Source organism: Geospiza fortis, unplaced genomic scaffold, assembly GCF_000277835.1.
Source record: "Geospiza fortis unplaced genomic scaffold, GeoFor_1.0 scaffold433, whole genome shotgun sequence".
Lineage (NCBI taxonomy): Eukaryota > Metazoa > Chordata > Aves > Passeriformes > Thraupidae > Geospiza > Geospiza fortis.
In genome coordinates, this window is record NW_005054554.1 from 266,345 (window position 1) to 279,641 (window position 13,297).

The window sequence follows — 13,297 nt, forward strand, 5'->3', positions numbered from 1 at the left end:
TTCATTATGTAGAGGAGTACAGACTGACGCAGATTAGATGAGATTCATTATCCCGGATTACAGATCAGCTCTGACAGCTAAAAAGTCTCAGTCCTTTAAAAATGGAAAGTGCAGCCTTTCTCTAGCATCACCAATTAAACACTGGCTTGATCAGTGACTGGTGCAGAGAACTTAAAGAAAAGATGAAAGATGTTCATGGACGAGAAGTTCTGGAATCTTCTCCTTGAAAACAATTTCATACTTTGTAAAAAGAGTTCCCTAATTTCAAGGATTGAGTAGTGGTGACACTTTCATGAAAACAATTCAATGTATACTTGCCTGCAGATGTGTATGATTAATTACCAAGATGGTCTGTGATCATGGTGATTGAGAAGAGCTTCTTAGCATCCTGTTGAAGTTTCTGTTGGTTTATCTGCACTGGGAACTGTCAAAGTATAGGATGGTGAAAATCGGAATTTCAGAAAAAGTAGAAAAGGCAACATGGAACAGAATATACAGCAGTAGCACTAAGAAGGGAGGAAGCTGAAATGCATTATTGATTAAATTTACTAAACAATATATTTTAAAAATGTGGTGGGGGAAGAGGAAAAAGAAGAAAAAGATAAGTTCTTTAATTAGTAGAGAATACTACCGAAGAAAACATTGTGTGGAAAAAGCTGGAATCTTAAAAACGTTAAAGGCCCAATTAGAGCAGGTGTGAGAATATTTGAGTCAGAGTCCTGATGTCACTGGTGAGTTGGTAAAGAAGGAAACTTCTGGGAGGAATATCATAGTTTTCACCTGCAATCCTTCAGAGTAACTATGGGCAGGGAGTATGGACTAGGTGGAGTCTGTTGAACTGAAACACAGAAAGTCTTTCCTACAACAAAGGGTTTTTTTATGTAGTTCATTGCTCCAGGTGACAGCTGATGCAGGAAAGAGAGAGCGGCTCATTTGGAAGTTGATCTTGTGTTTGATGCAGAAAGAACTGGAAGCTTAATTTAGCTCTGGAAGTCAAAACTTCTATCTTTGTATTGCAGGAAGATCTGGAGAAGATGTGACCGTGCAAAATTGCCAATTACACAAATGCTTTTCAGGAGGGAATGTGGGCAAGCCAGTCAAACCTGCAGCCTGTAAGCTCAGACCTGTTAATGTTCACAGCTCCAGAAATGAGAATCCTGCTGACATGGACGCTTCTGAGGATGGAGCTGGAGGGAGGCTTTGCAAGAGGCTTCCCCTTAACTTTGCCTTGAAGCTGCTGGAGATGGTGCCAGAGGTCCTTGTGCTGAAGGCTAGCACTGCCATTGGCCAAGGGAACCCCCAGATTAGGTGACAGGAGTGGCTGGGAGTCACTCCTGGTCCCTTCTGCAGCTTCTCCCCCAGTAGCTCCAAGGCCAGATGAGCTCAGCCAGGTCAGCTGCTCCCAATGCACTGCTGCAACTAAGGACAGACAAAACTCAGAGAGTGAAAACAGACACAGGCCACAGCTTTACCATGAGAGGCTTTTGATTCTGTAAATTCTCTTCTTCTTGTCTTGTAACATTTCTCTGCTTCACAAAATCCTTCCCAGGGCCTCCCATCTTACCAGCCATGGCCTTTGTTGTGCCTGCTGCCTTCCATCTCACACCAGCAGCACCAGACATTCAATTTTCAAATGCCATGCTCTCTGGTGGTCCAGTTAGAAAGCCCCGAAACCAGAAAGAGCAGCAACAGAGCAGGGAAGACAAATGAGCAGAACTATTGCTGACCAGCAGAAACACAGAACTTCTGGAACTGAATACACAGGCTCCCACTGGCTTTGGTTGATTGGGGGTTTTTTGGTGGTGGTGGCTTTGTTGTTGGTATTTTGCTTTCCCTGAGACACATTTGGGATATCCCATCTGACTTTCTGTCTTCAGAGTTCATGGCCTAACTCCACGCCCACAGTGGCTGCTTGGTCCGTGTTTCTGTGCGTTCTGCCTGTGCAGTGGAGAGGGAGACATCCCTCCTGTCACACAGTGCTTTGGGCAGCATTAATGTTCTTAGGCTGTACACACCAGTGTAAAGTAAATAATTACGCCAAAAAGGCACAAGATCTCTATCCAAGCCTGAAGATAATATGATTAAAATATGTTTTAATGTAAGATTTTTCTTTCCAATTTCCACTCTATTTGTTAATTGTCAGTAATTAAAATTAATTTCCCCAAGCCAAGTCAGTTTTGCCCATGTTATAAACTGGTAAGGGATCTCTCTGTCCTCATCTCAACCCACAATCTTTTCTGTCAAGCTCCCCACCAGCTTCTCCCCAATCCTGTTGATGGACTGGAAGTGATGGAGCAACCTGGAGGGTACCTGGAGGCAAGGACACCCCCCTGCAGTCCTGCATGGTGTGCATGTGTCCCTGAGAAGGAAGGTGTGGTGATCCCAGCTTCCTGTCCACTTTGTGCCTGGCACCAGGGTGGGTGGTGAGGAGGGCTCCATGACATCTGTGGGTTAGCTGAGGACAGATGCAGCGTTTTTCCTCTGTCCATGTGGAATAAATCCAGCATTTAAGGAAGATCTAGACCGACTTAGGTCTTTCCCAGCCACCAGAACTGAAGCTGGAAGAGCTGGTCTTACAGTTTTGGAAGACAGGACCTGACTTGAAACCTCCCCTGTGCCTACAGTAAGTTGACATTTGGCTGCCAGGCCTGGCAGGATTGCAAACCCTTTCACTCTGATGTAAATAACTCTCACTGGCAAAACCTGCAGCAGAGTACATGCCTTCTTCACTTCCTCAAGAATTTTTTTCTGTTTTATAAATAATAACTGTGTCTCTCTGCTGCAGCTTCATCTTTCTTATGTAGCTTTGTCAATGCAGTAAAATTACAGCTAAGTGTTAAGTCTGCAGGTAATTTTTATGATAATGGCAAGTTGGGTTTTCTGACTGTGACAAAAATACTAGAAGCAGCAGATTAAAAGACCTCTCTATTATGGAAAATTAGCTATTTCAATTTATCTTTCGAGAATATATTTAAATATGATCAGAATACACAAAATGTTATAAAATATGTTAATTTAGGGAGCATTGGCAAAATATTATGCATTCCTCCCAATTATTTTGCATTGCCTGGCTTTCAGTCTTATAGCTTATGATTAGAAATGTCTGTCCCACCAGGTTTAAAGAAGAAAACATATGTAATAGCTAAAAACAGCCCAAGAACTTTTGAATCTGTCATATATTAAAATTTTCTTTGTTGTCTTGTGCTAAGGGATCCTGGGCTGGCACTGAACATAAACTTCTTGGCAAAAGCAATTTATTTCAGAGAAGCCACTGCATAGGAATTGATTATTCTGCACAACACAAACCTTCAAGGAGAAAACTCTGTAACTTACCAAAAAGAGGGCTATTAAGGATACACATGGGCACATGAGCTTTCAGAATCCAGAAAATGCCTAGACCTAAACTTGCTGGTTGTAAAGTTTGTTCAAAGCTAGATTTAAATGTGCAGACACAAACAACCATTAATTTTTCCCTGTCTGATTTCAAATAACTTTCCTATGTACAGAGCAAGCTGTTAGAAGTCCATAAGCTCCACCCTGCTTCCCTTCCCTCGACCAGGGGAACTAGAGTCAACATGTGAGGATGTTCATGCTGCCACATGCTCTGATTTAGTGTTAAGTTCAGTCTGCCTTCTGCATCTGGAGGATGCATGAAGAGCAGTAATCAATGGTGTTGACACCTGCTCATAGTACAGGCTGTTTAAAACTCTTCCTGATGAAGGAATATGAAAAAAAACCCAGGAAAAATAAAATTAAAAAAAAAAAAAACAGGCAGGTAATTTTGCAATGGCCCAGGAAGGAAGGCTTGTAACACAGAGGGTTTTACAAAGTTTTTACTGCTCAGCACTCTTTTCTCCTCACATGCCCTCTTCATGAAGTTTAAATAAATAATGTTTATTCTTCATTAGTATATTTTAAGAAGAGGAGGGGGGAAAAGTGCTGCTTATGAGATAGGGGTTGAAATGGCGCTTTAAACAAGGCACATGTATTCCCAGGAGGGGTGAGTTCACTGGGTAGGTTCAGTGGTCCGGCTTTGTGCGGCACTTGGGGAGGCCAGTCACACCATATCTGTGCACAGCATCTGTCTGTGACTGTGAGAAAGCCCTTGAGCCAGCCCAAGGATCTGGGGCTGCATCTCACACACATTGTGTTAGCACATGTGTTGGAAGATTTGCCTCACTGTGTCCAAAGTTCAGTATTGAGGACAAAAACATGCATGGCTTCCCTTGGTCCACTCTTCCACCTTCTTTTCTTTGCTCTGCTCATTTCACTGAACTGCTTAGACGTGGGTAGCTAAGAACTGTCCAGCCCCTGAAAAGAGAAGAGCGTTCTCAAGGACAACTAATTTCTAAATAAAATATTCAAGATCGCTTTCTGGGTCTGTTGGACTTCATGTTAAAAGGTGAGCTCCCCACTATTATAAGTTTGGTTTCAGCCAAGTTAAAGTCACATGGTTTTTTTCTGACTTGGTAGGAAAAATTTGTGTTTCCTACAGGGAACTCCTGTGTGGTTTAAGAAATACAGCTATTCCAATGTGTGGTCTGACCCAACATATTTGAGGGGCTAAAGGAAAAAGAAGAAATGGTGAATGTATTTTCTATACATTTTTCTTACACAGTGCTGTAGGAAGTGCTCTGATCTTCACCTTGTATCTGCATTTCAGCAGTCACACCTGAAGTTTTGTTTAGGAGCCCAAATTTCAGAAAGGTGGGATACTTCAAGGGAGCAATGTACACAGAGAACAGCAGTAACCTCTGGAATTAGGTGTAGTTTGAGTTCTGCTTCTGTGCTTTTCAAATTGATGCTTGAGATAATGATTCTTGCTTTTAAGTTTGGGTCAGCTATTTCCACTCAGTGAAAGGCAGTGAAGTCAGATTCAGTGCTGGGGGTCTCTTTCTTCTCAATATTTATCTACAAGCTAAACTGAAATTTAAGAAGTAGCATTTGATGTGGGGGAAATTATGTAGTGTTAATGTGGATATGAAAGAATGCAGCTAATGTGACACCTAACTGAATTCCTGCAGTTTAAAAAGGTGCTACATCCAGGTGTAACAATGTGTTTAGCCTCTCTGTGGGATAGAGGTCCTTTTCTGTAAATTTCCTGCAATATTTGAGGGAGGGTCTTCATTGGAAGCAAGTTAGAAATGCTGCTGCAGTGCCAGCAGGAGTTATCAGCTGCTGGTCCAGCCACCGCAGCAGGAGTGGCTGGAACTGCTGCATTTTAATTTGTGTTTCAGCAGCCAACCTACCCCATGTCTAAAGAATTATAGTTCTACAAACTGTTATCTGTGGCATTTACAGGTTCAAGAATATTAGCAAGCACTAGTTTGATTACAGTTTTTTTGGTTTTTTTAATGATGTAGGTCTTTTGTTGTGTTTATCTAAGGCTCCTTTTATCTGCTGAATGCAGTGAAGGCTGAATATAAAAAATAACTTTTTGGGCTATTGCATTGCCTTTGGAGGCCAGTCTGAACAATTGCTGAAAAGTCCTTTCACCTCAAATACTAGGAAATCTACTCAGCAGCTAAAAGTAAAAAAACAAAAACAAACAAACAAACAAATACCAAAAAAAAGAAACCCACCCCAAACAATAAACCAAAACAACAAAAAACTGAAAAGGTATGGATGTTTTCATTCTAAAAATCAAACCAGCCAGAACTCTGGAACGCAATTTCTTGAATTAGATTTCCTTTTCAGAACCATGTACATTTTTTCCACTAACCTTGCCTTCATTAAAGATTTGTTTTATTCCTCATAGTATGTGGGAATTCAAGGCTTTTTGCTGCTCCTAAATGATCTATGTTTTGTGAAATTTTCCATTCTGTTTACAAATCATGAAATAATGAGGGAAAAGGCAGGGCTACAGTGGCTTGCAATTGCTTGCAAGCCCTGTATATGTAGATATTGACATTTAGAAGAAGCTTTGAGATTAGATTTGAATAATTTAAGAATTGTTTGTTAGATTACTGCAGAAAGAGTTTGTTTGATACTTCTACATGAAATGCAAGTTGTGAGAATTCCCAAATTTACATGTATGTATTTTTGAAAGTGAAGGCAATATTAGTAATACCATGGAATATGCACTCTTAAACTAATTTTAATTCCTCACTGTTAATAGATTTTCTCTTATCTTTTTTTGTTTGTTTTTCAACATTTTTGTTTGTTTGGTTGGTTGGTTTTGGTTGGTTTTTTTTTGTTGTTGTTTTTTCCAGTCTTTTAACTTCGAACAGGATGTTTAATTTGGAAGTCTAGGAATAGTAATTTCATTTCTATAAATCCATTTTGACCTTTTAGTGTATATCTAAGAAAAGGTAAATTAATGAGCTTTAACTTTATGCTTCTGTAAACTATACAAAGAAATCAGTATTCTTTGTGGAAACCTATAATGGACTTTGATCTCTTGCTGCAGTTTTGGCAGCACAGATTTCCATGGCTTTGTACCAGGTGCAGTTTTCTTGGGACTGATCATTCTTTCCACGTGTTTTTATTGGACAAACTTGATTGTGTAATTATTCCTTGACTGCATGAAGCACAAACTAATTTATTTTCAAAAAATCAATCCATAACTTAAGGAATGTAATCCAAATGAAATTTACAGGAGATTACATTGAGGACTGTATTTGTAATGAGTTGATTCAGAGGCAACATAAAAACCAGGATGAGTGGGTATGGTGTGGAAATGCTGACCTACTTTTGAAAAGATTGAATTTCCTTCTTACAGTGAAATTACTGCCAATGAGTGTTATTTTATTTTAAAAGCTGCAGCTTGAGGAATTTACTTTTACTACCTACCTGTGGCCAAGTAAACATATGGCTGCATTTCATTTTGGTTGCCTTTCCTGTTTCAGAGGCAGAAGCTTTTTTTGGGTTTCAGGGAAGAAATGCTTTTTCCAAACTGGGTCAAATTCTGTCTTTTCCTGTTTTGTATTTTCTCTCTCTGCCAGGCTCTGCTGCAGGATCTTGCAAATTCCATTTTCTCCTTTATGTGCAAATTCTGCTGATCACTTCCACCTCCTTAACACCCCTCCTGGGCGTCCCTGCCTTCCTTCCATCTGTGCTGACACCACTATTTTTGACAGCATCTATTTGAAGTGTGGCCGTGCCTTTTCTCTCAGTCTTGCTGTCTGGAGTCCTTAGCACAGGCAGGGCACTGTGGTGCTGCTGCCCTGCCTTTAAAGCAGTGTCTTTCTGAAATCACTGGAAGCTCAGTAACACCTGAGAATAGTAATAACAAAAATAATCCAGAATGCTCAACCAATTGTATATTGAGAGGTGGGTGGGGAGGGGGCAGAAGGTTTTGCACATTTTAAATATTTCGAAAGCGCTTTTCAAAATCGTGTCTTAGACAACACACATGCAGAGGTCAGTTATTGAATTTGAGTCTATTTTGATGTATTTAGTGGCACACACTTACTTGGTTGACTAATGGGTGAGTGAATTTATCATGCAGCTGAAGTATTTGCACTTCAGGAAAACTATTTCTGTGCTAATACTGGGTTGTGTGTGCCTCAGCTGTGATACATTCCATGCACAGGACATCATGAGGTTTCTTATGTGTTGTCATTGTCTGCATTGTAGGTGGCATCACAAAAGTGAGTGTTTTTGTTGTCCATTATGACCACGCAATAAAGATGTATAAATGAGTTTCAGGTTTTTTCTAAGTTCAATACATATATGTATATATAGAAATAGGTTTTTGTAGTAAAGAATTTGGCGTCTTCACAATAAGATGACTCGTGTTGTTGCTTTTCTTCTTTAGCATGATCACAGTTATACCTGGGATTTTAAAAGTAAATCTTTAACAGAATCATTAAGCAGATTTCCAGATTGAAATACATGTACGAGTAAAGGAGAATGGCAATATTTTCAACAATTCTAATTACTATTCTCTAACTTGGCCAACTGCACATTCCAAGAATATGCTTTCTTTTCCTTTCCTTTCCTTTTTTTTTTTTGTTCCTATTTTTCTTATTCCAGCCAATTTCAAATAATTTATGTTTTGAATTCAGGTAGACTGTTTCCAGGCAAAGGTGCAAAAAACCCAGCAGCTGGAAGCTCCTTTAAGCCTAATTTTGCTTAGAAGTAAATAAATGCACACTTACAAACACAGATATATATAAAATAAATATTGCATATAAATGTGTATGCATATATGCAAAGATATATATATTTCTATATATTCACTAAATACAAAGAGGCAAAAGCTGACCGAATCAATTCTAAATAGGCAAACACAATAGAGTGAGTAATGTTGTGGAATATGGGAGACATGATTTCTGTTTTCTAGCCTGAACTGGTAATGGGTCACTTGTCAGTCATGCTCTGCAATGCACTTCTGCAAGTGATTATCAGCTGTTTGGGCTCAGGGCCCTCTCAGTTTCTCCCATTTAAGCTGTTAATGGGGGTGGGTTAAATAGTCTCCAGGGTTTGTGTCTGCTGCTTATCAAATAACCATCAAGTATGGGTGATCTCTTTCTATAGCAGTATTTACATTTATTGTTCAGACGAAGCAAACACCCCTTGCAGAGAATGGGACATTGGGAGGCTCCAGGTCTGCCTGTCTGGCCATGAATTCCATGCCTGAGGGAAGTGGCGTGTTGCCACAAGGATTCCTGGTTTCTGTATATTTGTGTATTCTTACAAAACGTATCAATGAAGTTTTCAGTTGATGCAAATTCGAGAGGAGGTTCTGAGAAGCCGGGTGATGGCAGTCAAGGTTTGATGTTGCAAAAACGTAGGGTAGGGGCAAGAGGTTACAATTAGCAGCTCTCTGTGCTTCAGCTTCCCGTGAGAGTCTTGCAGCTGAATCTTCCCACTGCTCTCTGGTGATGAAAGCTTGAATTGCTCCAGCTGGTGACCTTCCAAGTCACAGAGTCACTTGGGAAAGCTGGATGTGCTGATTCAGCAGAAAGCTCCAGCAGGAAGCCAAAGAAAGAAGCAGAGCAAACCACCCGGATTTACATGAGGCAGTTCTGTTTATGCATTTACATTAAGTTCCATAGGCTGATTTCTGCTTGCACCACTTCCCTCCACTCCTCACTATCTTTTTTTTTTTTTTAACTGTGAAGAAGTGAAGCTATCCGGTTACCAACAAAGATACAAGGAATCAGGTCCATACTAATAATAGGTCTCTGCTGTTTAGCGCCAGACGTAGTGTAAGCAGGTTGCCATCCCGTTCCTGATTTCCCGTACTGGTTTCTACCTGGAAGAGGAAAGCAGAGCTGGTTGTTAGTTAATGTTAGGTGTTTTCTCTCCTGGCTGGTGAGAGCTGGTTAAAGCCATGTAAATCACAAGCAAAATCTTTCAAAGTGTTCCCAAGTCTTGCCATACCTTGTCATCAATTGTGCACCAAAGTAGGACTGCAGGGGTATGCAGAAATCTGTTCAATAGAGAATAATTTCCAAAGTAGCACCTTTGTTTGTGTTTTGAATATTGACTAATGAGCCTGATGTCAAACTGCTCAACTGGATTCTCTCTCTGGGCTGTCTTGCATCTCTTTCAAGCATTATGCTGCCTGTCTTCCAGGTTTGGGTACTGTCAAATGAACTGTTAAAGGTGGTGTGATGCTATCTACCCTTTCTGGTGGAGATGTCCGTCTCATCTCTAAGACAGTTAAATAATCTGGGGTGTTCTAGTGGCTAGGCTCTTATTTACATGGAAGACTTTGCAAGCTGGTGATGCAAATACTGACAGTAGCTTTACTGAGAGACAGGGACTGCCCTCCATTGCCACAGCAGCAGTGAACATCAAGAGATTTGTACAGGAATTATCATCTATTTATTTGGATTAATAGCTGCTGCTAAATAGCTTCTCTAATTCTGCCCTCACCCAAATACAATAAATTCTAGAAAGTTTGCTGCCTATTTGTAAGGACATATGTAAACTAATGAGTTTAATGTTTGTACTGCACTCTGTGTATGTGAAGCAGGGTGCAGGAATGATTTGCAGTTTATGCACTGACTTCCCCATTGCAATCCTGCAGTGAAGTACTGGAGATATAAACCTTATCACAGCATATTCTTAGAATTCTATCTTTTAACAGTTTTGTTGTATTTAAAAGATGTGAGGGGTTTTTTAATGTGATATATTTTTTCTTCATGCTAAATAGAGTCTTTGGAGACTTGGCTAGGGAGAGGAGATCTAATTAAATTCATGTAATGATTCTGGGAGTCATTGAAGCTCTCAGTACTCCCACACGTTTATCAATATACTTTGAAGAGAGACAAATCATTTTAGCATTTGAGATGAAGTGAAGATTAATTTATATGTGGTGCAGAGAAGCCCCAGATGACTGAGCTGCATAACCCTTGCCACAGGCGACCTTTCTTTATGAAGAGGTCTTTCTGAAATAAATCTTCTCAATCAAATGCCAGTTCTTGTGCTCACTCATGAAATTATGAAAATAGGGATGTGCCTACTACTGCAGAGCCTTGTGTGGCACCTGTCTGGCCCATGCTGAGGCGGGAGAAGAGCAGGGCACCCATGGCAGTTCTGTACAGCACCTAGAATAATGAATCTTGTTGCCACAGCTTTATTCCTATGGTCAAGTGTGGCTATGCCATTCTGCTGTTTAAAAGAAAGCTGCTCCTGTCATGGTTGTCTCCTGTAGACTCACTGAGATGGGTTTCTCCTGGTTCAGAGGGATGTGCAGTGCAATTTGGCATCTGGTATGCGTGAGAATTCGCTCACTGCAGAGCTGCTGTGTGCACTTCTGCAGTGGTTGTTCAGGAGGTCATATATGACAACTGCAGTCTCCTCTACCTTAAAAATATGCAGCTACTTAGAAGTGCTGAGTCTTGGAATGGGTCTGAGGGAAGGAAGTTTCCAAAAATGCCTTCAGTGATGGTGCTTCAGTACGTCTGTTTTGGGTAGAATACAAAGGGATCTGGATGGTTTCTAACCAGTATGAGCTTGCCAGAGGTTTCAACCTCTCTTTAGGTAATTCATAGATACAGGGCCCTTGCTTGACAGAAACAAGTAAAGCACAGCAAGTTGAGCCTCTCTCTGGAAACCGCCTGCCCCAACTATGCACTCAGAGAAGTGCCGTCCATCCTGCAGAGCCATTATGAGTGCTCAGGCTTTTCACATTCAAGTAATCACACCTTGAAGGCAAACAGAAGATGTAAGCTCAGGCTACTTTTGCTGTGAACAAGTCCCACCAATTTCCACTGGATTATCCTAAAGTGCTGCCTCCTCCATTTGGCTTTTTGGTCCAGCGGGCAAGGAGCAGCACAAAAATTTTCTCTTCTGTTTCACCATTGCTGTCATCAGCAATTATTGAGAAGGCCCCCCAATGTAACTTACTGTCACAGATATGTTGCCTTAACAAAGACAAGAAGTGGTGACTTGATTATCCAAGGAAACGTCCAGGGATTGCCATGAGACAGAAACGGTGTGGCCAAGAAGGATGTTAAACTCTTGCAACTTCTGTTGGCTGAGTAACTGCTGAGGTTCTCTGGTTGAACACAGAGGGGTTTTGACAATTCTTGGGGTTGGGGGGGAGGGTTTATTGCATCTGTGGGGAAGAGTTGAGATAGTTTTGCCCAAACTGGGAGGAGTAGAAAGTGTAGGCAACTCTGTTTATTGACAGATTCGAAGAGTTGTATGTACAACCCAACTATTCTTCCTTCTTTTTTTTTTTTTTTTATTATTTTAAATTTAGTGGGGCTACATCCATTGTCTACAGATGCAGGCAGAAAGGGACCCAGAAACCTTACGCCGTCAAAATGTTGAAGAAGACAGTAAGTCATTTTTGTTTTGTTTTGCTTTGCTTTGGAATATGTTTGGGATTTTCTCTGGGCTTTTTTTTCCTTATTTTTGGCCTTTTTTTTTGTTGGTTTTTTTTTGTGCAGGTTATTCATGTGGGGAAAATGTGCTAGATTTAGGATTATAAGCTGCTGAACTTGTATTTTCCATGAGTGATCTTTGGCTCCTCATCACCAAAACAGCTGTTAGAGGTAACAGTACTGTAGAGGGAATGCCTAATCCCCACAAATCTGGCTTGTACCTTCTGCTGGTGTTGTCTGTATACACTTGGATTTGGCAAAAAACTTAAAGAGAAAAATATGTCTTTTTCTTTCATTAAAAAACCAAAAAAGGACACCTTGAAAAATTTAAATATTCAGTGTTTTGTCTTTGATGTAATACACTGCTTTGCTCAAAAAATGCCATGACACAATTAATCTTTTTTCAGAAACTGATTTAAAACACCAACTCAAACCCAAGTAAAATGAAATGTATTGTAGTGGGTTTTTTTTTACCACTATGAAATTGCTAGAGAACCAGTTGAGGTGACAATTTATTTTTAGAACTCCATGTATGTCACACTTATACTACAGCTATTTTTGTGTGTTCTGAAAAATAGACGGTGGAAAGCAAGAAGAGAGGCTTAGAGAAGAAAGGCAAGCTATGGACTGAGAGACTTCATGCAGAAAGACACTGTGGGGCATGGGGTAGAGCAGTTCATATTCCTAGGATGGAAAAAGAAGTCTGAGAGAAAGCAAGCAAGCTGTGAGGCATGCATGTGGTATTTTTTCATGAATGGTTTTGATTCAGTTTATCCCAGCGTTAGAACATTCATTATTCCATAATGTTCAGGAACGTTCACATGTAGAAACATAAGGATGGGTGGGTAGGCATAACCATGCCCAAATGGTGGCTCCACTGGTGGTCTCAGTGCAAGATGTAATGAGTAGGTTTCACATGAGTAAAATGTTGGCATTAATTTGTCATCTTTGAACATGAGCCAAGGTTTAAACTGGCACAAAGATTCAGTTGTGTGTGCTGCTTTTGAATTTGCATCTGGCACACTGGAAGAAGCAGAGCATGTGCATTGCTGGAGCTTGTGGTCTGCTGTTCCTATGGAAGGGCAGAGAATTTTTGAGGTTTCATCTGTTCATTATGCCAGTGATTCTATAATGTTTTAGGAGTATACTGTCCTATAATTCTCATTCTGAAATGCAACAGGAAGAACTACATTTTTTAAAAATATTTCTCTGCCTTTTGATTTTTGTTTTTGCTTTCATGGAAATTTATGTTTACAATTTCACATTTATGTATTTATGCTAGATCTATTTTTCTGTGTCTGAAACTAGTCAATTTAGACATTGGTAGACTTGCTGTAGCACAGGCTTGATTTTTTATTTTTTTTTTAATGTCACCAAAGGAAAAGGCTATAGTTATGTAAGTTGTTTTTGCATCAGCAATAATATATAAGTTTCACTTAATGCAGTCTTGGTTATATTAGCAGTGTGGTTAAGCAGTTCACAGAGCTGAGTTGTTCCCAGTGTAATTAATG

The 13,297-nt window shown here is 40.1% G+C and overlaps 1 protein-coding gene across 1 annotated transcript in view; it reads left to right on the plus strand.

The window, feature by feature from the left end:
- The first annotated feature begins 1,165 nt into the window (after nt 1-1,165).
- CAMK4 (calcium/calmodulin dependent protein kinase IV) overlaps nt 1,166-13,297 on the plus strand; it is an 88,521-nt gene continuing 76,389 nt past the window's right edge. The window contains exons 1-2 of the mRNA XM_005429526.2: nt 1,166-1,308; nt 11,663-11,741. Coding sequence (XP_005429583.2) covers nt 1,166-1,308; nt 11,663-11,741 — 222 coding nt within the window. The remainder of the gene's footprint in view (nt 1,309-11,662; nt 11,742-13,297) is intronic.